The 27,750-nt window shown below is 39.8% G+C and overlaps 1 protein-coding gene across 1 annotated transcript in view; it reads right to left on the bottom strand.

Moving 5' to 3' along the window:
- The window catches only part of L3MBTL4 (L3MBTL histone methyl-lysine binding protein 4), a 347,858-nt gene that overhangs the window by 148,570 nt on the left and 171,538 nt on the right, over positions 1–27,750 (bottom strand). The window contains exon 11 of the mRNA XM_040970594.1: positions 21,704–21,818. Coding sequence (XP_040826528.1) covers positions 21,704–21,818 — 115 coding nt within the window. The remainder of the gene's footprint in view (positions 1–21,703; positions 21,819–27,750) is intronic.

Genomic DNA, 27,750 nt, shown 5'->3' with positions numbered 1-27,750 from the left:
GGCACGTTGCTCAGTGATATGTCTTGGAATAAAAATAGGCCTCTATTTGATTAGGCCACTCACCAATTTTTATGTTAGTTGCAGCAGAAAAATTCCCAGCATAAAAGAGCAATATTATTTTATTTTACTTTATTTTTTGAAACCAAGCAATTGCTTCTTAAAAATGAAAGAACAAACTAACAGAGTTGCATATTGGCATTAGACCTGCTGCCAAATAAAGAGGCAAAATCAAGAAAATTGAGAGATTGTACTCATCACTACAAAAGGAACAAAGTGGCTCTAATTGTTGTCTATGAATGGGGCAAATGAAAGGGGTCATTACTGTCCTAGGGTGGCTGGAGTCAATCCTCTTCCTCCCCCTGACAGGGATGCGGCCTCTCAGAACTGTTATTTTACCTGTTATTTAGATGACCCAGAGCAGAATCACAGTGACACTGAGGCAAATTAAGATGGTCTGTTCACGTAAATATAGCTATGAGTTCCAGACAGATGTTGAAAAGCAACCAAAAAAAAAAAAAGATGAAGCAGAGCAGAACTCTCATCCTCCTCATCTCAACCCTAATTTCTCACTCCTAGAAAGTATTTAGTTCATTCTGAATCATCTAGCAAGCTTTTTATAGAGAAGTGACATTAGAAGTTGGTGGTGACAGTCACTGGAGGATATGTACACACTGCTTGTTTGAAAGAGGAACAGGTTTATGTCAGTGATAACACACATGACATTTTATTCTCCCTTTTAAAACAAGGTCAACACTGAGAGGTGCTCATTCAATGGAAGAGAAGATGAGCATCTGTGCCAGAAAAATATTGAATATTTAGAGTCTAGACGTGCCAAGGATATGGAAGGAAAAGAAATAGGAAGGCCCTGTCCTCTGTCAGCTTCCCTTCTGGGGCCAAAGATAGGATAAAGCACTAAGCAACAAAATGTTATGATGCCCGACCACGGTGGTGTCAGTGTATGGATAAAGCAGGGTAAGATTGAATAAGTGACAGCGTACACATGGGATGCATTTTAAGGTAGGGTAACCAGATAAGAAGCCGGACATTTAAGAAGATTCTTGCATGAAGTGAGAATGTAAGCTATCCCCAGACAAGGGGAGGAGGACTAGTGTGGCAGCAGCAACGTGAACAATAATAAGGCTGCAATAGATGAGGTCATGGGGGCCAAAGTGAGAGTCTCCCTTTTATCCTTACAGGGAGGGAGAGCTGCAAAGTTCTGAGGGAAGAGTGAATCAATGAGAACTCACTGTTCTTTTAAAAAGTGTTTACTTCATCTACTGAAATGATGAAAGGTTTAGGGCTGGTGGCAAACTTTCAGGGTCCATATAAGGATTCCATCCACCCTGCATATTTAAAACAACAGAGTAGGTGAGATCTCATGGTGAGTCAGTATCCATGAGAAAAGTCTGAGAACTGAACTCTGGGAAATACGAAGACATACAGACTACAAAGGAGTGAGAAGGAAAAACCTGGAAAGTGGGAGGAATGCCAAGAGCAGAGGAATGGGTGGTGCACACGCAGTCAGTACAACAAGAAAGAAGTTACCAGATGGCCGTGGTGATGCTGACAGATTCCCACTTGCCTGGGTGTCACTGGGGTTGGCCAAGTTCAGCACTGTGGTGACTGCACCAGAAATGCTTCCAGTGAAAAGATGACAAGTCCAAGAGAGAATGGAAGAAGAGAAAGAAGGAAAAATTTTTTTGGTGAAGTTTTTATATAAAAGATGACATAAAAGTGGTTGTAGAAAATGGGCATGTGTCTGAGGGATGATGAGAAGTGTTCAGCAGAGGGACACAGAGTGTTCAGATAAGGTACACAGAGAGAACAATGATGCAGAAATAGTCCTGGGGTGAGTCAGCACTCACAATGGGGCTGGACTGTGCATGGGAACAGCAACCGAGGAAAAGAAGACACAGCACACGGCAGGCATGCAGGCAGTACGAATGGATTCCGTGATTTGAGGAGTTGCAGTTCTCCATTGCTTTGATTTTTCTCAGCAAAATAGGGAGCAAGGTCATGAGCTGAGAGTGAGAACAGGAGGAAACAGAAGTAGTAAATCTGGAATCACAAGACAATGATAATAACAATGAAGAAAAGTGTTCCAATATGCATATGCCCCATTTGGAATAATGAAGCTTTGGTTATCTTAATTCTGGGTTGCAAACTTGTGAGTATCCTAGTTTATTTCTGCCTCACCCTAGAATATTTATGTTATAGTTTGCTAAGAAGATTTAATGAAATAATTATCCTTGAATGTTAGAGAATGTAAATAATAAGCGTTATCTTCCAAACTTAAAGTATAGGTTAATCATACCTATTCTCCATCTCCTAATGAAATTGGGGACAATACATACTCATGGTGCTGTGATAATGACTTTCTCAAAGAGAAGGAACAAAACATGCTGCCTGTACTTGCTTTTAGACTATTGTATTTCAGGACAGATAAGTAAAAAACAATCACTTTGTGAAATGCAAAGGCCACCTAAGATTTCTTAAAGGCTCCGAAAATACAAATTTACCATTTACCTGATGATCTAGAGACAAATATTTAGAAATGAGGTGAAGTTCTGTAGGAGACCGGTGAATGTAATAACAGTGATTATTTACTGAGCAATTATACAGTAAGAAAACGATGCAGCAGCAGTAACTTCTAGAAGTCCTTTCCAAAGACCAGTTTTCCAAGCAGGCAAGGCAAAAGTAAAGCCAACTTTATTTATTTCATCAAAGAAGACAAAGACAACCTTGGTAGTAACTGGTGAACATCTTATTAACAAAACATAATAAAAGATATCTATCATATGTTGAACAGTAAATAGATGTAAATGTGCAATAAATGCCTAGGTGGGGTGTTCCAAAAGCTTGTGAAAAAACATGAGTTAGGAAAAACTATGCATGAATCCCAAAATATTTTTGCATCAAAGTAAATTTATTTTTAATTGAATTTCCCATGAACTTTTTGAACTTCTTAGTGACATTAAAGAGAAAATAGTATTAAAAAATTTAACTTGAGACACTTTTCCATTTCAGCATGTCATGGCAGTATTTTTTAAATAAAGAATCATTTCACAATTTATACCACAAACATTTAAACTAGCAAAATTAGGCTTATTTTATAATATAGAATAGGATGAGATTTTGTGAAATTCAGATTGTTTTATAAGCCAGTCTTTAGATTTCCGAAACACACACACACACAAATAACTCTTCCTTTGACCTCTGGAAAGAATAAAACTGTGAGCTAGGCCACAATAGCCGTCTGTTTATGGGAGATACTGGGCTGAGGCAGAACTGACCAAGCAGCATCCATCACTGTGCATTTGCTGGTGCAAGTGACAGACAACACCTGACCCAGCACTGGCTGGCAAGCGTAAGTGTTAAGGCTGAGCTCACCCCACGCAAGGTTTCTTGGGGAACTCCCAGACTACAATGCTGGGCATAGACCCTGGCCAGAGGAAAAAATCACAGGGTATGTGGATCAGGTTTGGTCCTCTCAGTTGTTGACGCATAAGGGGTGGACAGCATGTCCAGATGCATACAGGGGATATGACAGCCAGCTCATCTAGGCCAGCAGGGGACATCATCTGCCTTGGCAGAAGATGGAAAGCACCACAGGCTGGACAACTCTCCAGGCCAGGTTTTGCAGCATGTTCCTGGTCTATGGATGCACTAAGGTGGACTTTGTCAATCAGTGGAAAGATTTTCTAAACCCTGGAGCAATAAAACTAACAACATCTTAGAGCTATCAAAACCAATCTAATGACACTGTCGGAACACTCTTCCCCACATCAGGCTTTCTAGGGCATCAGCAAAGGACCCAGGTGCTGATATGGTTTGACGGTAAGGAATGGCACTCTCCCTCTCCTCCCCTGTGGACACAGGAGAAAAAATTTAAAAAGACCGAAATATGTGTCCCCCACAGCTTCTTCCATACTGACACTCTCTATCCTAACCAGAGGTCCATGTGGGCATTCTTCCCTCCCAACTATGTAAGCAATATTACAACATTAATAATAATAAAAAAAAAAGAGAATGAAACTGTGAATAGCCCACATAGACCATACAGATCAGAGTTTTAAGATCAGAAAAAATTTAACTTAATGGTGCATATGTAAACACATACTCAGAAATGACTAAACTGGCACAGCAGAAGTGACTGCTACTGCCTGCTGAAGACAATCCATCACTCCCATCCAGGAATGTTCGGAATGTATTTGCAAAAGGTCAACACCTGCCAAGATGAGTACCCCATGCTACATGTCACACACATGCACAAACCAAGGAGCTGTTGCCTTCTCCCATCCCCTGCGCCTAACATGCACAGTGGTCATCCTGCCACGTGGAAGTGGTCCCAGGCTGTCTGCTGCCAGAGAACAGCACATGAGACTTCCTCCCCTAACTAATAATACTCTTTGCAACTCTCTCTCACTCTCAATAGCCCCTGAGTCTAACATATCACACGAGTAAGATCATATCTACAAACTATATAGATCATATCTAAAAAGTATTTTTAACACAACTACTATTTCATTGGACACTCCTATCTGTGATCCAAACAGATGTTTGTGTTTTTAATAAGCTTTACTTTTCACAAAAAATCTTTCAAAGAGATTACAAAAAGTTAAAACCACTTTCTTTTGTCATAAACTTCCTTTAGCCTCTTGCATGAAATCAGCCTTTAACAATAAGGGCAAGCTTTGGGCCTAGCAGTTGAGGAGATTTCAACCCCATCCCAGGAGTACCCACGCCCAAGTAGTGGTTCTGGTTACTGCTAATGTGCACCCAGGGAAGGCAGCAGGTAGCTTCTCCAGTATTTGGGTTCCAGCCACTGACTCAGGAGTCCTGAACCGCGTTCCTGGTTTCAGCTTGGTAGTGTCAGGTTGGGCAGAGCACAAAGTCCTCCACCCTGAGGAAGAAGTCAAGCTGACACTTCCATCCAGGCATGTTTGGAATGCCGAATCACTCTAACCCTGTCTGTGTGCAAAAGAATAATAAGCGCAATGATGAATACCCCAACTGCAAATCATAAACATGTGCAAACCAAGGAGCTTCTGCCCTCTCCTATCCACAGCACCTAAGCTGTATAAAAGCCCCGTGTTGTTATTGCCGGGCAGCCATTTCCCTCACACATTGTTCCCACCACGTGGAAGTGGTCCCGGGCTATTTTCTAACAGGGAGTCTATCAGACTCCCTTCTCTAATAAAACCCTTTGCCTAAACTAAGAGCTTCTCTTTCTCTCACTCAATCATCTTGGAACTTAACAGGTAGAGGTCAAAGATGTGTAGCATTTGAGGAGTGAGGCTGAAAGTTCTTTTTCTCTTTGTCTCTGCTTTTCAAATAAATAAATAAATAAATAAACAAACAAATAAATAAATAAATACCTTATTTGCACTGTATAAGCAAAAATGCTATAAAATCATTTTTCCTCACACATTTTCTCAGGGTTTTCTCTCTTCCTTCATCCCTATCCCCAGCTATTCACTTTGCTTTATTAGAAAATGATACTAAACTCTGGCCAAAAGGATGCCCTCCTTGTTCCTAGGATTTTTCTTATTCAAGTGAAGGGCGATAAAGGGGAGCTCTAAACTGCAAGTCTATCACAGACTCTGATGAATTGATCTTGAGCTTCCCCAATCCTTAATCCTTAGTCTGCTTTCACCAATTTTTGCCTAAAGGAAAAAAAGAAATAGAACACTGTGGTTTCACTGAAGGTATCACACATAATTTTCTGGCAAAAAAAAATCAAAACAAAACAAAAAAGCACACACATAAAACCAACCAAACAAAAAAATCCAGCTACCGCTAGAAACGCCCTATGTTTTTACAATCCAAATGCATAAGTATAAAAATTATTTAGAAGAATTAAACAAAATATAAAGGAAAACTGCTATGTGAGGTGACACTGTCTTCTCAGTTATCAGAAACATTCACCTAAAGCAGTGATTATAGCACCACAACCTCAAGTTAGTCTAACAGAGCCTAAGAAGAGTTTTCATGCCTAGGAAGATTATGGCCATTGTTAAAGAGAAAATGTGATTCATTTGAACAGCTCTTTGAAAAAGACTCCTTCCATACAAGTGAGTGCAGACAGATGCATTCCATTCACACACAGATTTTTTCTGTTTCAAATGAAATTAAAAATAAGTATTTTTTGTACAAAAATATAGCAATCTGTACAGTTTTTCCATATTTACAGAGAGAATACAGGTGCCCTCTCTGTATTTTTTTTTTTTTTTTGAAGAATCCATGATGTGGAACAGGAAGCTAGTTAGGTCTGGGAAACTGAAAGTCACCAGCCACATCCCCCCCAGCCCCACTGCTGCTCTACCACCCTTTATACATTGCGCCTTTCCCGGGATTAGCTTTTTCGCCAGGGACGTGGAGTGAGGGGAGCATCACATGAAAAGCCGCTCTCCATCCAACCTCAACGAAGAGACCAGTAAGGAGTAAGGCTGCAGACCACCGGCAAGCAAGTGCTGAGGGGCTTGCTCTCCATGTCCTTCCCCAGCTCCTTTCCTCTTTCTGGCCCTCTCCCACCCACACTCAGGGGAGGTGTCCTTTGTCTGTTCACTTTCTCATTTTTGAATACAGGTCATTGTATATGTGCAAGCACTAAAAATTCCTTCTGTATATGCAAGGCAAGGGCCTACCATTCTCCCTGTGCATCCATGAATTTCAAACTATTTTTCCGACTTTATTAACTTATATTCTAAGTCCCTTTTCCATTGATCTTATTTATATTCATTTATAATTCATTTATATTCATCCAGTTCTAATTCTACTTTTCCCCATAGTTTCTGCCCTAACTTAAGTCATCAGCCAATGGTATGTCCTCACTGTGAGCCGACTTAGCAGAGTTGCTGTATTTCTAAGAGAAGGAAACCCTCCACCTTCGCGACTGTAACAGATGTTCCTGATGAATGAGAAGCGGCAGCATGCTCTTGTAGCTTTCACTGTCTGGACTGTGGAACCCAAACAGAAAGACAATCCCTTCATGCCTGCCAGGCCTGCTACTGCGCCAGGGAGCTCCATGCAGGGGGCTATAGCAGTTTAGACTTTCTGCCTGTTGCCTTAACAGAATAGCAGAGCAATGCTCATTTAAGGATCTCTTCCCCAGAGAAGGAGAGAAAACTTCTACTATGGGCCTGATTGTTCAAACTTTAACTGGCATGGAAATGGCAGCTTGATCCACTGTGCAATAACAATGTTGTAACACTTTCCATTACTGAGTCAACCTCCTTATTCATCAATTTGTTCAAGTTTTGTAATTCTTCATTTTGCTTTTCATAGTTTCAATGGAAATTTATTCCTTTTCTGGTAAATTAACCAATTAGCTGGCACATAATTGCTTACAAAGTGTCACAATACTTGAATTTCTGTGCTATCAGCTGTAATGTTTGCTCTCTTTATCTCTTCATTAGTCTAACTACTCTGTTTTTATGCTCTGATCTTTACTTCTTCCTTGTTTCTGATTTGTTTGAAGTAAATTTAGTATATTTCCTGGTTCCTTAACATGTGACATTAGTCTGCTTACAATATTTACAATAATAAAACTCCCTTCTAGCACTCTTTTTTGGCACTCTGTATGTTTCAGTATGCTCTTTCTATTTCAGTTTGTCCAGAGATTTCTTTTTTTGTTTAGATTTTAGTCTTCCTTCTGATTCCTTCCTTTTACTTTGGTATGTTGTTTTCATGTATTTTTGACTTTCTAAATCGCTTCTTTTATTAACTTCTAGTTTTACGCCACTGTGGTCAGAAGAAAGATACTTGAGAAGATTCAAATTTTCTTAAATTTACTGTCTTCTTAAATTTAATCTTGTGAACCCTGTTATGACAAAACATAGTATCTATTCTAGGCAATGTTATGCATGTGTTTGAGGAGAATTTACATTTTTTGCTGTTAGGCAGAATTTTCAGTTATTTAAGACCAGTGTTTCCTTAAGGATTTGTGTTTCAGTAAAACCACACATTACTGTGCGAGATACTGAAGTTCACTTGTATTATTACATTATTATTTATCCCTCCAATTCTTTTAATATGTGTATTATATGATAATCAAAATTTGTATGTTTATATATACAGTTGTATCTCTACTATTTCCAGTTTTTAAAGATGCAGCAAGGATCTCCATAAACACCCCAAGTAGTCAAATAGCTGCACGGAACAGAATCACGTTCCAGCGTATATGCAAATTCAAGTGCACACTCCCACCCACAATACACACACAGGAGGAAAAGGCTGCAAACAAAGGTATTTAAGCAACTGGAAGTGAGGGTGATCATATCACATGACTCAACGATGGATCCTGGGCATGCCCCCAGTGGGACAGTCAGAGACTGCTTCAAATCTGCTCAACACCTTCCTCAGATGACAGGAGTACTGAACCAGTAGCAGTTCTGGTGTTCATGCAGCACGCTTCACACCAATCACCTGAACCAATGTACCTGCCTACCATCTAGTTCAGTGATGGGGGAGACTCACTGTTCACTAAGTGTGAACAAACACATCTGTTACAGTCGGACATTGCTCCACTGCACTGCTGAATTTTCCCAGACTGCTTGTCATTGTGTACAGTTTTATTGCAGGTATTATATAAAGAATCTTCTCCTATGCTATGGAAATACATTAAAAATAGGTCCACTGACACATAAAAAGTGAGTCATGACTTCAAAGAAAGTGATAGAGGATATTCCCATCAATGCGAATCATACAAACTGACATTAAAAATGGAACTTTCCAGCCCAGTGCAGTAGCCTTGTGGCTAAAGTCCTCGCTTTGCATGCACCAGATCCCATATGGGTGCTGGTTATAATCCTGGCGACCCCTCTTCCCATCCAGCTCCCTGGTTGTGGCCTGGGAAGGCAGTCGAGGATGGCTCAAAGTCTTAGGATTCTGCACCCATGTGAAAGACCCAGAAGCAGCTCCTGGTTCCTGGCTTTGGATCGGGGCAGCTCCTGATATTGTGGCCACGTGGGGAGTGAGTCAGAAGATAGAAGATCTTTTTCTCTGTTCCTTCTCCTCTCTATATATCTGACTTTCCAATAAAAATAAATAAAATTATTTCAAAAACTTAAAAATGGAACTTTTATAACTATAGTCACATTTCGCTACAATTCGTTGGGACAACGAAAGCTTTTAATGTGCAGAATACTCAAGTAGAGCAGCAATAAGGAGAATGTGAGTTTTTAAGAAGAAAAACATCTTCAAGGAGAGGGTCAGTAATGCAGAAGAAAAAGTCATATTCTGTCAGTGGCTGTAGCCTCCCCTTCATGATATCCAACCACTGGAAGTTTTCTGGCAAGCACTGAATGTGCGTAAAGTTGAAGCATCCTGCAGAATACTGTAGGGTGGATGGGATGCAGTGGAGAACCGCACTGCTGGGGCTTCCGTGTTTAAGGCATGGGAGCAGTCACAGCAGGGTGGAGTGCTTCTGCCTGCTGCCTGTGACATCCTCCAGGAAGAGCTCCTCTTCTGTGGATCCTGCGAGCAGCTCACAGAAGACGGGAGTGAGGCAAGCTTGCACTATTAGACAGGTGCAGACAGCTGCCAACAAAGAGGCCAGGGGCAAATATTGTACCACTTATAATTAAATATTCTGCATTGAAATCACACTGCTTGGCTAAAGAAAAAAAAAACTTTGGCTTTTTGTTTAAAATTAGTGATAATTTTCCATTGAATTCTTTATAGCCACTGACTGCATTTCCAATTCATTTCTGACTTATTAACCTTATTTCAGAGGTATCAAGCCTTCCTATGGTAGTGAAAAATTTAGATACGTTGTTTCAGAAACTTTTAAAAAAAGATGAAAAAGGGAGAAGGGAGAAGAACAGAAGTGAAAAATGGAATAATACCATTATGTCCTTAGAATTGTATCTACAAATCACACTGAATCTGTTAATAGCTAATTAAAATAAAATTAAAATTTTCAAAAAGGAAAAATAGAAGTTAATTATTAATAGAACATAAAATTAACAGTCCAAATGGTTTTTAAAAAATAAGAAAATATAGTCTTAGAGTGATCTTATCATGAAAAAAATGAATGTCAAAGTATAAACAAATGTTAACATACTCAAAAGTTCTTAGTTTCCAAATACACAATGACATTTTTAGTTTTCTTAAGTTTAACATATCCAGCACTGACCAAATTTTTGGTTTGTATATCAACTCCCTAAACCTTGGAGGTTTAGAAATGCAGAATGAAATTATGCAAATACATAATGGGGCTTTTACATTTAAAATACTTGATTCTATGTTCACTGTTAGGAGTTGTTTAAGGACACATCTACTTACGAAACAAAACTGTCAAATCTTTTTTACATTTTTAATATCATGAAAAACAAATGAACAAAATGTGGTAAGATTATAAAGTCTGTTTTTCACACTAAGTTGCCTACATCCACTTTCCATTCTCATCCTGAACCCCCAATTTTGTAAGAATGCACTGTTGTACAGAAAGGTGTGTGTGTGTGTAGAAAACAGGAATCTATTTGGTTTGTATTTTGTATGAAGGTTGCCTTATCTCAGAAAGAACATATGATATCTGTCCTTTTTGAACTGGCTTACTTCACTGAGGATAATGGTCTCCAGTTGGAACTATTATCCTGCCAATGGTAGGAATGTACTCTTACTGAGATGGAGGCATCAATGGGTGGGTGTCTCAGGAGGCCTCTCCCCCGGCTCACATAGACCGTCTTCTGCTGGTGCCCATGTGCTCTTCCCCGGGAAGGTGTCTCAGTCCTAACATCTCTTTTTTAAGCACATTTGTATTTTCTGTAGACACACAATGATCATACATACTCTGCGGGTGCAGTGCACACAATGTGTAATGATGAGATCAGGGCAATTGGCTTGTTGTTCAGACAGCTTGCATTCTTTGTGCTGGGAACATTCAGAGTTCTCTCTACTGTCTATTTTAAATGCTTATTTAATTGTTGTCAAAACCATAGCGACCCTCTATGTTACAGAACATGAGAAGCTACTTCTGCTATACAACTGTACCCTGACAACTTATCATCCTTTCTCTATCCTTCCCTCTTTCACATTCTTTCCTGGTTCAAGGAGCCAGCATTCTGTTCTCTACTTCTCTGAGATCTTCATGATAACTAGTATATGTAAGTGGGAATATAAAATTTGTCTCTCTGTGTCTGACGTAACAAACAATTTCACTTAACATTTCACAACATTTCACTTAACACAACATCCTTCAGCTCCATTGATGTTATGCAAAAGACATCCTTTTTAATGCCTGATAATATTTCATTGTATGAGAATACTTCAAAATGTGCATGGAAAAACAGAACAGCAAGATGCATTTATTTCAGTACAAAAATTCTGAAAACCTGAGTCTTCAGAATGTTCATGGAAATACATATTATTAACAACTATGAACGAATTCCTAAGATTGTGCCAAATAAAGTCATTGCTGAATTCCTTGGTCCCAGTACCTGTTAAGGTCCCAGTACCTTTTTCTGTCTATCTGATGATGGATACCTTGATTGTTTCTGTATCCTGGCTGGAGTTATGCTGGTACAACTGCAAGTGTCTTCCGGGCACACTAGTTTCCTTTGCTTTCAATGTGCACCAAGTGCTCTTGCTGCTCCATCACAGTGAGGTCCACCTCTGACTTTTGGAGAAGCCTCCATCCTGTTTTCATGAAGGCTGCACTACTTTGCATTCCTATCAACAGAGTGTCATCAGACCTCTTACTCCACATTCTCACCAGCAGCGTTATGTCTTTTTTTTTTTTAACAGTAAAGGCATATTTGAGAGGAGGAATTACCCTTCCACAGGGAATATTTTCGGTGGTCAGCTGCTCATGGTGCTGTTTGCTACCTTGGCATTGCAGGATGACCGAGGACAGGGATATAACACTCACATCTAGTTCCTACGCCCATGTTTTAAAGGCATTACAGAGCTCAGAGCAGACACATTCCGCAGTTGTCCTGCTTAAACTCAGAATCTCCACCGAGTAATCACATGCTGACCTCCATAAATCCGAGACCGGGTCGGAGTCATGTTTCAGGACAGGATGAGAATCTGTTTAGCTATACTGTGCAATAACTGAGTCACTTGGTGACTTACTAGTCAGTGTGTACTGTATCTGTTGTAAATCTGCACTAAGCCCGGAGGGAGGCTGCTCACGACACTGCATGCCAACCTCCGCCACAAACTGCTAGAGAATGAGCCTGCCAGCAATGAGGAGTACATGATCTGCTAAACGCTTCTGAGAAGCTCCAGCACTCAGAGACTTGTTTTAGGAGAAAATAAACGACACCTACGGAAGGTAGAAGTGGGACATACTCTTCAACGAGGAGCGTTTAAAACAGAAAATATCATTAAGACTGTAAGTACATTTTGAAATGTATTATTTTTCTTGATAAGTCTATCACGTAAATCTGTAATTAGGGACTTCTAAAATAGCTAACTTATTTGAACACAATATGCTGTAATTGTCTATTAAGTCAATGAGTGCTGAGGGACTCTTAAAACTGCTGATTACTTGCTTGCTGTATCTTGGAAGAACAAGTAGTACCAAGGTTCCTTATGAAACTCTCTCTAAAATAGCACACAACTAAAAATGTGCTGTGACTTAGCTAAGTTAACCTTACTTGTTCTCAGGAACGGTATTCTTCCATCATTATATTTACTGTTCCAGATCGCAACCATGATTGCACTGGCTCGTATTTTATAATCGAGGTGAATTCCAATCTTTGGGTGAGTAAAATTTCTCCAATTCCACAAAGCTCAAAATTCTCATGAAACACAGCTTTATTAATCATTCACTTCTTAATGTAAATTAATTATTTTATCTCATTTAACAGTACAAACAATGTATCAGACCATATGGCGTACTTACAAATCATTCTGTTGTATTTATACATTTGTGAAATTAACCAAAGGGAATAAAAATGAGCTATGTCTTTTTTCAAGCTACTTTTTTTTTTGCTTATGTTTAATAGTGCTCTCAAGGTCTTTATTATAAATTATAAGGGCTGTACATGTTATTATAGTTTGTGTTATTAATCTATTAATATATATTTTCACTTTATAATAATGTTTCATTTAATTGACTTTGTAATGAAACATCAAAATCACTTTCAAATACAAATGAAGCTAAGGAAAAATAACAAAATTATTTAAACAAGGATGCCAGTTAGAAAATCTCATTTTGCGACTTGTCAGTTTCTTTTTATGAACACTTCCTTTATCCATCATAGGAGTTGTTCGGATGCACATCCATCCTAAGAGGCCTGACCCTACCACCTCCAAGCTGCTTCTCAAGAACTCACTCATAGCATAAAGGTTGCAAACAAGAACTGGAGGGGGACTCTGGAGATGCACGTTGATTTGCCATGAGTAACTAACCACTCTGAGAAAGGTGAATATAGATAAAGTTTCTGGGAAGTCTGAAGAAACACTCACAGACACGGCTATTGTTAGGTAGGACAGAGCAGAAATGACGCCACACCCATGTAGAAGTCAAGCTGACACTCCCATCCAGGAATGTTTGGAATGCCGAATCATCCTGACTTTGTCTCTGTACAGAGGGTCAGCACCTGCCTTGATGGGCACCCAGCACTACGGTCACACCACGCACAAACCAAGGAGCCTCTGACCTCTCTTACTAACTGTAAGAAAGTCCAGTGTTGTATAACCTGGGCGGCCATTTCCCTCATGTAGTCACCTCAGCATGTGGAAGCGGTCCTAGGCCATCTCCCAATAGGGAGCAGACCGTCAGACACTCTCTTCCCTTATAAAAAACCCTTTGGCTAAATTAAAAGCTTCTCTATCTCACTCTGTTTCAATTGCACATAAACCTAACGGCTCTCATTCTTCTACTGATGAAGCCTTCCTACATAATCATGGGACCAATTACAATTAAAATAGTCACCTATTGTGATATGCACTACGGAGAAACTCAAGTGGTATAATGGGAAGGATAGTGAAGTTACGCTTTAGACAATATGGCCATGGAAGGCCTCTCCAAGATGAGAGATTGGAAGTGAACTCTATATAGAGTGAAAAGGAGACATCTGTGATAAGGTAGACAGATTGTGCTGGACACAGAGGGCAACATACAAAAAGTGTTAAATAAACTGAAAAAAAAAAAAGATATAGCAAATAAGAGGTGAAAGGAAAATACAAGTGTGGACACCTAGAACCCTTGTCACGCATTTACCCCTTTCTCATTTCCCCTCCTTCAGGCTAGCACTTGGAAAAGTATCTACCAATACTGAAGGAAAGGAGGCCCAAAGTGAGCCACTGTTTGCTTCCTGTGGTACACCAAGGGGCAGTGGTACATCTCTAGGCAAGAAAAAAAATCCTACACACTACTTGCAGACAGCAGAGGGTGCTGATGCCGTATAGGCCAAGTTCATGAGTCCAGCCTATAGAGGACACAGAGTGGACCCAGACAATGCTATATACCTCAGTCAGGAGACACAGTGGTTCTGTCAGGGTTGCTAGGTGAGTCCAAGGTAGATATCAAGATACAAAAGCTACACAAGGAGAAGCCTGGGCACTGTAGACACCATCCTGGAGTGCCATCTTGAAGCATAAATCCCCTGCCATCCCCACAGGCCCAGCATGGGTTCTCTTCCAGGAAAGGTAAGGCTCAGGCCTTCCCCCTAGACAGAGTTCCTTCCTCAGCTGTGAGTTGCTGCTGACTGTGAGTGGCAGGGGCTGTGGAAACTCTGAGCATAGCAGAATTCACTATGATGCCATCTGGGTTGGACTTCTGCCACCCTCTTCCTCTCTTACCCACAGCAGTACTTCTGGCGCTGTACAACAGAACACAGCATCTCTTTCTGGAAGCTCAGAAATGACACTGCTGCTGGCCTGCTCCCAGGATGGACCCTCAACTGGGATAGAGGGAAGTAGGGAGAGAGACACACATCATAACATTGCAGGCCACAGGCTTCGGATAAGTGAAGAAATATATGCTGATCAGGGTCAAAGAGTCATCTTTCTCTAACCAACTGTGCCCATTCTTTGGTTTTACCTTGCCTATGAATGAGCTCTGGCAAGTTCTCACCATTCTTTTCTATTGCACACCTAGGCATCTTAGGCTACTGCTAAGGAGACAGACTTGCTCAGCATTGTCTCTCCTTTCCAGAGACAGTCATTCCAATCAGCTCTTCTGTGGCAGCTTATTTTAACACACAAGTTGAGAAAGCATTGTTCTCAACTTTGAAAGGCAAGGTGTGCATGTCAGATCGAGAAGCCAACTAACCTGAGATGATGGTTCCCTGCCCAGGCTGGGGCACATGGCTTTCCCTAGAGGACTCAGCAGCCACAAGGCTACAACACATGCACACCACCAGCTCTTGTCACTGCATGTCAATTCTTTGTCATTTCAGAACAAATGTTTAATATGTGCCCTGGTGAGAGAAGTCTATTAGTTACCAAGTGGTGCATCTAAATCTGTAGTTAATTAAAATACGCTCATTTTGTCTCAACCTGTATCTATCATATTAGAGGTACTGGGAATAGAGAGGCTTTTATCTTAGTTTGCTTTTTTATTCCTAGCTTAACACATTAACACACATTTCTATGTAGTCAAGTATTTTATTCTAATTCTGAATTCTAAAAGGGAATTTAAGAAAAGAGTCATAGACACAAGGAAGGTGGAATACAAGTAGAAGAATTCTATTTGTTAAATGCAGAAAGTCCGGAAAACAAGTTGGACATTCCCTAAGGACCCAGCATGCATACGGAGGATGAAGGACGTAGCTGAGATATCAGGGTCCATAGGAAGAGGTAGCTTCCTCTCTAGAGAGCATAGAACTAGGAGATGGACACATGTGCTTCTGGACCCTCCAGTGAGCACAGGCGAGTACACATTCACAACCTGCAAGATGTCTCAGGAACACACTGCTCAAGAGGGGCTCTTGGTCTAACAGGGTCATTCATTCACTCATTTGCTTTCGCTTGAATTCTGAGTCTGCATTCATTGTTATCCAAAAGAACGAGGGACGGGGTGATGGAGAACTAACACCAAGGAAGGAGTGAGAACATAGCAAAAAGGTTTCAACGTTCGTGTTGGCTTTAGAGAGCTGTTATGAAGAAAAATAAGAGTGGAAAGGAGCTATGTGTCAGGAACATGGTCAGAGAACACATCTCTGGGAGGCGGTGTCTCAACCAGGCTCTAAGGGCATGGGGAGCACCAGTGGCACAAGTGTATGCCTGGCTGAGGGGACAGTAAATACCTGACAAGAAGGCCACTGTGGACAATGCTGAGTGAGTAAGACAATAGCAGAGAGTGACCTGCTGGAAGAGCAGACAGAGGCTAGCAGGTGCCATGCATCAAGCGGACAGTGAGCACGAACAGGGAGATCCCTGAGGGCTGGTGAGTGCTGGGAAGAAGAGTGAACCACCACAACAGAGGAGGATAAAATACTGAGGGGAAAGACCATCCCGCTCCAGGTGACTAGACAGAGAATCGGCAACTTAGTGGAAAGGGCTGCATCTTATCTGCCCAGACTCTGGCAGGATCAACATTGGAAATACAGACACTATACAGCAGTGTAGACTAGAAAGAGAGGGAAGGGGAGGTCAGAACAAAGTCTGCTTGTCTCATAGAAACAAAGAAAAGGTAGAACACAGGTTAAGGGGTGAAAGTGAACTATGTGCACTTGATGGACAATACGAAACCAGAATAATTTTATTTCACTGGGGATATACTCATAGCATATTCAGATTTCTTAAAAAAAACTTTTAAAGAATTAGCTATCAGTTTAATTTGGTTTATGGGGTCTTCACAGCTTATGTGTAAATAATTCTAAGCATAATGAACCATCCTAAATGCTTTTGAATATTCACTTAGCAATGCCTCATTTCTGTACTATTTATAAGAAATGTCTAGGAACAAAAAACATTTTATCTGTGTTGTCTTGTGAAATAAAGTCAACTGCTAATTTTCTGGATCAGTAAGAAAAAAATAATAGCCTGGAAAATAAATGTGCCCAGCCCTGCTCTGCAATGAAAGCCACCGGGCTCCAAACAGGACAGGAGCCACTCTTGTGTTGAACCTCATGAGCTTGCAAAGAAATCCTGCAGATGCAAAGGGAAGTACCCACCAGCAGAGTTAGAGCAGAATGCGAGTTTAAATACTTGGCTTTCCAAGTCTCATTTCCCAAACTGCAATTTCCAACACAAGAAATAGACACCCACTGTTCAATGGGGTCAGCAGTCTGTCAGTAAATACTCAACAATGACTTCTACAGAAAGAAGCTTTAAATCAAACGTAACTGGGATTACACTTCCTAGATGACAGAACTAAAAAGACTGCCCAAAGCCAATCCAGTAGGATGACCAAGGTGGCATAGTTTCTAGGTTTTGATGTTCTGATTGCTTTTTTAAGAACATTTGGTGGTGGTGGTGGGGCAGGAGGGGAGGAATGTTGGTACAATGGCTCAACTGATTAATCCTCCACCACCAGGTCTTGGTATCCCATATGGATGCCAATTCTTGTCCTGGCTGTTCTACTTTCCATCCAGTTCTCTACTTATGGCTTGGGAAAGCAATGGAGGATAGTCCAATGCCTTGGGACCCTGCATTCATACAGGAGACCAGGAAGAGCTCCTGGCTTCAAGTTAGCTCAGCTCTGACCGTTACAGCCATTTAAAGAATGAACCAGCAGATGAAAGATCTCCTTCTTCCTCATCTTTCTGTAAACCTGCTTTCCGTTCAAAATAAATCTTAAAAAAAAAAAAAAAGAACATTCAGGAAACCCACAGCATGATGGTAAGAACTTGACAGTTCAGCAGTGACAAATGTTTCATGTTCAGTTTTGATTTCACTGAGGAGGAGGCTACCATGAACGACTTTCCAGTAAAACTGACAAATCATGTTCTCACATAAGGCTCCGGCTGGTAGGGGAGAGGAAGCCCACAGGAGGAAGGCAGATGGGAGAGGAGATGAGCTGATGCAATCAGACTGAGGGACTACAATACCCAGAAGCCCCTGCCTGGACTGGAAGTGATATGTGAGCCCAACCAGGCCAGAGGGAACCTATCAGCACTCCTGTTACCATGTAAGGAAAAGTTCTATAATCTCCTCATATTCACATCCATCTCCTAGATTTAGCTTTTACTCGTCAATAAGCTGCTGTCTGATTATATTCTATTTCATACATTTGTAAAGTGTAGGATATTCAGACATAACGTGAAAGTTCACTGGAATGAAATATAACTTGGACATCTATAACGAATTATAGATAAATGTGTGCATCATGCATTCCCTCCCTTAGTTTTAAGATAATTATTATAATACTAGTTACAAATACACGAGAAGCGAAATTATACATCATAAATCATATGTGAGTAACAAAAAATTGCTTATCTCATGTATTATTTGATTTTTCTTACTGTCATTCAACATCACTAGTAGGGAACTTATAGTTTTTGTAAAAGTTCACTGATGTAAATTAATAAAACATAAATTTCAAGTTAGTTCTAGTACTAAAAAATGATGGACTAGACTGGATAATCTGTAACATTCTTGGTCTCCAAACTTTAAGCATTGTTTACAGTGTTTGATCAGTAAGTCAGCTTACTATAAGAAAATTCCAAAGTTACCTGTTAAGCTATACAAATGCATAAATGACAATGACAACAAAACAGAATGCAAAAAGATATGAAAGTGAAAATATCTGAAAATTAATGTATAAATAACTCTGTTAATTTATGACAAATGCTTGCTTCATGGATTAATTGCAAAGCTATAATTATTCTGATATGTGATCACAGTATATGCAACAACACAGTAAGAGAAGCTTAGCTTGAATTATATGAATTACATGATCTATGCTTTGACTGAAAACAGTACTCATAAATGGTTGTACAGGTATTATTCTTAGAATATATGTTCAAAAGAGTCAAGATGCTAAGCCATTCTGTTGTAGAGGAAGTGTGCCTTGCCAGTTCCTTACCCCAAAATATTTTGACACCAACTGAGGGGTACAATTGCCAAAAAAGGAAGCTATGACACTGTCTTCAAAATTTTAGGAGTATATCTGTTTGGTGCACATGAAAGAATTGCAGAGAAAAACATTGGAAGATTGAGGCATGGACATAAAGTACAAATTATGAGGAATCTTGTGTACATGCTAAGAAATCTAGAGCCTAGAGATGTTTGGTGCCATGACAAGTTTTAAAATTGGTGACAGTAGTTTGGGGTTGTACTCAGACTATTTAAAAAGAAATGGGAAAAGACACTCATGATTACAGGATTACTATGGCAGTGATCAGTGTCAAACCCTCTAACCTCATTTTGCCTGAATACCTAGAAAAAGAGATTTGTTTCTACTCTCCAGTAGCAAAAAGTATGCAGTGGAACATACAATTACAAGACAGGAGTGATATGATATGGATGCACATATATGTCCATACATGTGTAAACACATACACATGTATTTGCTTTAATGTTAGGGGCATGGTCAACACAAAGCAAGCCATAACACATGGATGCTGAAAGTCTAGGTAATTAAAAACTAGTAAGAAATAAATATTGATAAAAGTGTATATAATCATAAGTATAGGTTAATCAAGCAATCTATGATAAGCCATATTAATGATGATTAGTCTCAACAACCAAATTTAAAATAAAAAGCAAACACAAAATAATGGAAAGCAATAAGTAACAGAAGTAAGCCAATTAGAAGCTGTCCCACTGACACAAACTCTAGAGTTTCTATTTATTTAAATATGGCACACAAAGTTAGAATCTTGTAGCATTGTGAGACATGTTGAAGTCATACTGCTTAAGAAAATTCTGAATTAAAGAATTTGGAAAATTCCAAATACATTAATTTTAGCTCAATTTCAAATTTGGAATGATTAACAATTCACAGTTTAACATAAAAATGGAAATCTCCAGGATATCACATCAGATTGCAGCTGAAAGCAACTGAGCATATTATTGTGGGCCAGGTGCCTTTTTGAGTGCTACATATACAGTGACCTTATTTCATCATCATACATTTGTAAGACAGATACAGATATTATCTCTATTTTGTAGAAGAGAACACTGAAGCATAAAGGTACAAAACCAAGAAAACAGTAAATTTGAGGATCAAATCCATGCATACGGACTGATGCCAGCTTTCAGATTTTTAGCCACTAGGCTATTGTAGGTTATTGGCTCCTCTCTAATTTGCACTGGTAGATCTAACCTAGGGACACAGAGAAGACCAGTAACACCCACTGGCATACTGAAGATCATATTCATTTGTAACTCTGATGAGAAAGCTCAAAATAACAGAGTGCCACTGAGAAGGAGAATGGGATCCCAAGCTACACCTTGGTCAAAGGAAGACACAGCAGGAGGAGGTGACAGATGGGATGTGTGGATTGCAGAAGGGACAAATAGGGAGTAGGTCTTGAATGACTCCACAGGGAGAACAAACTTAGAAAGCAGGTAGGGACTACCCTGTACTTTGGGACATTTATGAAAGGTTGTGTAAATAAATGAGGTGGGCAAACTGACAAAGGAGTGGGAGAGGAGTGAGAGCCAGCCCTGCTCTAAATACCATCATTCCTAGGTATGAAAGCTAACTGGATGAGTGCTGCATATTTGGGAGTGAGCCAGAACAGGTGGTTAACTTCAAGGGAAAGGTAAAAACCTCTGTCATGTCTAGAGTGTGGAATCAGGTAGAATTAAAGTGGGCTCAGAGGAAAGTACAGAGCAAAAATGCTGGTAGCTTTTGCTATCTGGAATCCGCGCACACCCCCCACCAAACACACACACACACATAGTGCCAAATACAGTCTTCCTTGCTTTGTATAATCTGTATTTTAGAAACTGAAAGTGCCAAGAAACACCTCAAAGTTCTATATGGACCTGCATTCAACTGATTTTGTTGGAGGAAGAGGCACAATGTAAAAGTACTCTGTCTGATAGTGAGTCAGATTCTCACTTTCACAGCACGTTAAGGAATTCTCGCCAGTTGTAGTTAGTCTTTTTAGACATAAGCTTGACCCAGCATTATCAGACTGGCTCAATGTACAACACCCTCACTGACCGAATAACATTCTGGTTTCAACTCTGTAAGTCAGAGGTAGAGAAAAAGAAGCACAGAGCGAACAAAACAAACATAAGAATGAATACTTGCACTTATGTCTGGAACTAGTTATTAGTCATGTCAGCCTAATCAGATCAGAGGGCTCCTTCAGACAAAAGAATAAGATATTTTGGTTCAAGGCATATTAGAATTCGGAGTGCTTATTAAGTAGCCAGAAAGGCAGCTACAATGAAGATACCAGTCAGATAGGGTTTTTATGCAAATAAATTTTTTAATGACCGAAATTTAAAATATTTTAAATGTTTTTTGTCTTAAAATATTTTGTACTTTAGTGTATAAAGCAAAATCTAGCTGAAAAAAAAAGATGATTTTAGCTAAAGCAATGACGAAAATTAGACGGATTTAGAATGCTGGCTCAATTTTTCAAACTAAAATGTAGAAAATGAAGATTGCTTTAGAAAACACCATCAAAATAATTTACAGTGATTATTACATTTATTTATATAAAGCATGCCCTTTGATGCTTAATTGTGAATAACTGGCTTTCGGTGTGGCTGTAGTGATGATTAATTAGTTCACCTACTGATATTTAGCTTTGAAATGCTTATAATAACATGAGTGAGCAACCTTAGGCTGAAATTCAGATTGAGCCTCTAAAAATCAAAATCAGAGTAAAATACTCACTGCACGGCACTTCCAGTGGGTGCCCAGTCACGTCACACCACCCGACAGGATGGATGTCAGGACTGTCAGCATCTATCCAGTAGTCGTATTTATGGTCCCAGCCATCAAAATGAACCTGTGAAAGTGAGTTTTAGATTACTAGTATTTAATAAATCCAAGTATTTAGCTTTCATAGTCTCTGCATCAAACACTTGAAAACAGATCTCTGAAGTTCAGGTAAAAATGTTATTTTATTTTTAAATAATTACTTGTACTTGAAAGGCAGATTTTATAGAAAGTAGAGAGAGAAAGAGAGAGAGAGGGAGAGAGAGAAAGAGATCTTCCATCCATTGGTTCATTCCCAAATGGCTGCAACAGCCACAGCTGAAAAGATTCAAAGCCAGGAGCCAAGAGTTTCTTTTAGGTCTCCCAAATGGGTGCAGTGGCCAAATGAATTGAGCCATCCTCTGCTGATTTCTCAGGAAATTAGCAAGGAGCTGCTTTGGAAGTGGAGTAGTCCAGACATGAACTACTGTCCACATGGGATGCCAGCACTTAATAGTTGGGGAATTAGTCTATTGAGCCACTGCACTGCCGGGGACCAGAGAACTGCCGAACAGCAGGAGTGACTCCATTTTGTTAATTCCTCACTTTGTAATGGTCTTGGAATGCAAGATCCAGTTATCCTTCACCTAGTTTCTTCGTAATCTTTCACCTGTAATTGTTCACCCAAGATAATGGTTGTCATGGTGACCTCTGCCCTATCCGGCCCACATCCTGCTGTAAAACTTCCCCCCCAGCCTTTACCTGCTGCTTAAATACTGCCTGAGAAAATAAAGTTTTTGGAGCTTGATCAGACCTCCTGTCTTGCTCCCATTCTTCGTGTCTCCTGTCCCCTCCAATCGTCGGTTCTCTCCCCAGGTCTCCGTTGAAGACCCCGTGGGTGGGGCACTGCACCAGCACCAGGTTAAAATTTTATTAATCACGTCTAACAGCTCAGACAGTATTCAAAACCTACACATTCAACTAATGTAGCCATCAAAAACTTTTTCCTTGAAAACAAGGTTTTCTAAGAAATGTCAGAGATTGGAAATTACAATTTTTCCAGCTATTTATTAGAATTCCAAGGCTTAAAACAATCTGTTTTTTTTTTTTTTTTAAACTAAGGCAAATACTATAAAGATGTTGAGAGGAGAGACACTTCCTGAGGTATGGTCCTGGGAGCCACTGCAAAAACCATGGCAGCCTTGTCAGCAAAAAAGAGTCACAAACATGGCATCAATATAATCCTTGTATTGGAAGGAAATGCATGAAGGAGTGAGTTGCTAAATCTCCACAAATCAGGAAAGATGAAATGCACCAAATATCGAGGGCAAAATATGCTCCTAGAGAGGAGGACACATTAAGCTCAGCCTCAGCTGAGCCTATCTGAAGCCAGAAGCCAGGGGCCTCCTCTGGATTCCCCACATGGGTGCAGGGTTCCAGAGCCCTGGGCCATTCTCCATTGCCTTCCCACACCACAAGCAGAGATCTGGATGAGTAGTGGAGCGGGTGGGGCATGAACTGGCACCTACATGGGATCCTGGAGTGTGCAAGCAGAGGACCAACCAACTGAGCCACTGTGTTGGGCCCTCAACAATACATTTTACAAACTTCTACTTCTGCCCATGACAGAATACCCTTTCACAGTAACAAGCATAAAACTATAAAATTCATGCAGCAGCTGTTTATAGATTTTGGACAAAGGGCAGCTCAGAAATGCGATCTCTAAGTAATGGATAGTATCTTGGATGAATCCTTTAATATCAGTCTAAACACAATTTCCAAATGGTAGCATGCAAAGGGAAACATAAATAATGCAGTTAGGCCATGCTGAGGAGTTGTGCCTAGACTGCAACTCAGAATGGGTGAAGCAGATGGAATTAAAGGACAAAGCAGCAGACAAGACAGAGCAAATCAGAGGCCCCTAGTCTATGCAGAGCTATGCACAAGACCTTGGGGCCAAGGACGGGACTGTACATCTGCAAGGAATGTCTTCAGGAAGCCAAGAACAGGACAACTGATATGAAGCTCTGACAGAAATCAAGGTGTCAGAGGTCATACATCACTGGAAGAGAAGAGAGACCTTGATAACAACTTGATAATTTGATTGAAGCACCAGAAAGTCCAAAGGGTAAGGGAATGAACCATACCCTGAAACTACCCCAGATAAGCCCTAAAAAAGACTCCCTATATGACTAGCTCTATCCTTTTAAAGACAACATAGTTTAACTATATACTCTATCACTAATAATGTTTGGGATAACAAGTCCTGGCTCCTTGTACTCCTTGCTGATGCACCTGAGATGACTGTTCAGGTACTTGCGTCCCTGCCACCCGTGTGGGAGACATGGCTGGAGTCTGTACTTTGGGTTCATCCTGCCCTGGCCCTTCCTGTTTTAACCAGAAGAATGTAACAATTTCAATAGACACAGGAAAAAGATCAGACAAAACGCATTCCATGATGATAAACAGGAACATTAAACTAAGAGCTAGGAGGAAGCTCCTTAATTTGCAAAGGACATTTATATAAAGCTCACATTTGTATGATACTAAATGATTTTATTAAATGGTACCCCTAAAATCAGGGTTGAGGCAAATTTATCCATACTTACAACTTCTATGCAAGATTTTGATACAATGCAATAAAGCAAGAGAAAAAAAATAAAAGGCCTAAAGTTACAAAATATCTTAGATATAAAACTATATTATAGTCTCAGGTGTAGAAAATCATAAGATACCTAAAAAATTTAATTACTAGAATTTAGCAATATTATAACATTCAAAGTCAACATTAAACTATTTCATTCTTATATTCTGACATCAAACAAGTAGAAATTTTTAAAAATTCTATTTACAGTTATAGTTAAGAAGGCATGAAGAATCTTCCAAAATATCTAAGAAAATGCACAACACCTACACAATGAAAACCCACAAAGCATTCCTAAGAGAACTTAAGCAGGACACACATAAATGGAGAATTAGCATGCCCGCCTGCTGGAAGACACAGCATTATTATTAAGATGTCATTTCTTCCCAGATTGTTCTATAAATTCATTATAGCCCCAACAAAGATGTTTTTGTATTACTGGTATGCTGTTTATAACATTACACAGAAATGCTAATTATCACAGAAGACTGAAAGCTGTAAGACTCAAGAAGAAAACTCAAGATATAATCTTTGTGATAGTGAGACAGTCAAGAATGCTATCACACAGAAAGCATTACCAAGAAAAGAATACATATAAGATTCCATTTAAACCACAATCAAAAACTTTGTTTTTCAAATTCATTAGGAAAAAGATAAAGACGTGGCATCAACAGTATATTTATCTGACCAAAGATTTCCCAAATAATCCAATTAAAGCAGGTGGAAAACTTGTAAGACATTTGAGAAAAAAATGCACCACCACTGAAATGCATGAAATTAAGTGACTGATGGCCAGTGCCATGGCATATTAAGTTAAGCCTCCATCTGTTGTGCTAGCATCCCACATTGACGGCAAGTGGAGTGTTGGCTGCTCCCTGCTAATATGCCTTGGAAATCAACATAAGATGATTCAAGTTCTTGAGCCACTTCTATCCATGTGGAAGACCTTGAAGAAGCTCCTGGCTCCTGGTTTTTGACCTGCCTAGCTCCAGCTGTCACAGCCATTTGGGGAGTTAACCAGCAGATGGAAGGTTCTCTCTCTCTCTTTCTGTGTGTATGTGTGTATCTTCCTGTCTCTGTAACTCTGCATTTCAAATAAAAAAAAATCTTAAAAAAAAAATATTGACAGGATCAGTTTGATGAAGCCACTGGGTTCCCAGAAAATATATCAATGTGATTATGAATGTAAAATTGGATAACCAAAGAAAAAATGTCTTGCCACTTTCGTTTACATAATTAAACTTGTGTCCATCCTGTGTCTTGTAGCAAAGACAATAAAATAAAATGAAATGAAAAAAAAATAATCTGAAAGAAAGCATTCTCTGCAATTTTAACATTAATTTTAAAAACTTGTAAACAGGGCCCGGCGCAGTGGTGCAAGTGGTTAAGGTCCTCATCTTGCACGCCCGGGATCCCATATGGGCGCCAGTTCTAATCCCTGCAGCCCCGCTTCCCTTCCAGCTCCCTGCCTGTGGCCCGGGAAAGCAGTTGAGGACTGCCCAAGGCTTTGGGACCCTGCACCTGCATGGGAGACCCAGAAGAGGCTCCTTGCTTCGGACCGGCATAGTATCAGCCGTTGCGCTCACTTAGGGAGTGAATCATCGGGCGGAAGATCTTCCTCTCTGTCTCTCCTCTCTGTATATCCGCCTTTCCAATAAAAATAAATAATAAAAATAAATTTTTTTTAAAAAAACTTGAAAACAACCCAAATCCATTTACAACATCAGATGAGTATCTATTCACAACCTAGTGTGGCATATCCATCAAATGAATACTAGATAGAAATACAAAGGGAGCAAGCATTCACACACAAACTTGGAGTCAAGCAACAGCATGTTGAGTAAAGTGGCAGATCCCCCCCCCCCCCCAACAAACACACTGTGACTCCAGAGACAACAGAAATCCGGTCCCGTTGGCTGGGAAGTGGCACAGAGCAGTACAGCTGCACAAGAGCATCCAGGAAATGAAAATAATTATCACTGGGGTGACAGTTACAAGAGAGATTATACCTTCTGAAAACCCTTAACATCTGCATATTTTATCAGTGGTGAGTTATACCCAGATAAAAAGTCTTTAATATTTCTGAATTGAGGTGCTGTCTCCAGTGTGGCTTTTGTGCACTTTTTCTGTATTTACATGGAGTGATGTTGCAGGCTCTCACTACCTTGAGTCACATATGTGAGAATGGGAAGGCAAAGCAGCTTCTCCTTCACAAAATGAAGCCTACTGCTTTGGTTCTATAAGCACAGTGATGTTTGTCCAAGTCTGTATTCTGGACCAAGAAGCGACAGGACCATTTCCAATTTGTCTGATTTCAATGCCCTTCTTTTAGATTTGCAATGCGCTTCTTTACATTTCAGAAGCATCTGTCTCTTATCCCAAACGAAACAGGCCAAACAACATAAAGCGAGTCCTGTTTCAAGAAGACAGAGTACTCAATTAGAGCTATCGTGTTGGGAAGCCCACTGTGGAGCTGGGTTTACAAGTCAACGTCAAAGGATAACATCTCTTCTTTTTTTTTTTTTGTTTAAACATTTTCCTCTCATGTTCATTAAGAAATATGAAATTGTTATCTCAAAGGCTGTACACCTTTCAAAAACTCCATGTGAAAGCAGAACTTATAATTTTAGTTTGATGCGAAAACTTCTGAATATATGAATTAGCAATTTTAATTACTTAGAATGAAATCCTGGACCAATGATATGATCCCCTGCTGTGAAGAGCTGTTTAAACTAGAAATATATGATTAAACTCTATGCCCATATACATCCTTCATGAAAGATATTTTTGTATCTTTGGATCTTCATGTCTCTGGAGTAAAAATCCAATTTAAAAAATTCTAACCAGATGGTCAAGTTAATAGAGGAGATTGATATTTTAGGGACATTTACAAAGAGTTCTTTTGGAAAGCAATCATTTTGAAAACCAAATCATATTCAGCATTGTATTTCATATAGTCAGGTTGTTTTTTCACATTCCAATATTTAGTACTGCAGAAGGTAAATATGCACCATGCCCTTGTTCTTGAGTTGACTAATTTCAAAATGGAGATCAGGTCAAAATGCCAACCACTGTCTCAAGTTCTTTTCCTTAAAAACACAACAATGTTTCTCAATGGTATTAACATTAAACATGCTGATAATTATCAGTGACTGCTTGTGGGAGATTACTTCTGGATCTCTGCCTGCTTAGCCCATGTGGGAGGCCATAGGCACACAGCACACTGTGTCCCCTTGCTCCTGACAGGAGTCTCGGCTAACCAAGACCCCAACAAGGCTGTTTACTGGCATGCAGCAAGAGTGGTGGGCTGCACCCATTCTTCTGTCTCTTTAAGCAACTGTGCCACGATTTCCTTGGTAAACAACTCTAGGAAGTCAAA

This window comes from Ochotona curzoniae, unplaced genomic scaffold (assembly GCF_017591425.1).
Source record: "Ochotona curzoniae isolate NIBS_2020 unplaced genomic scaffold, NIBS_Ocur_1.0 scaffold_4812, whole genome shotgun sequence".
Taxonomy (NCBI): Eukaryota; Metazoa; Chordata; class Mammalia; order Lagomorpha; family Ochotonidae; genus Ochotona; species Ochotona curzoniae.
Note: the sequence above shows the minus strand (reverse complement) of the source record. Positions and strands in the feature narration are given on the sequence as shown.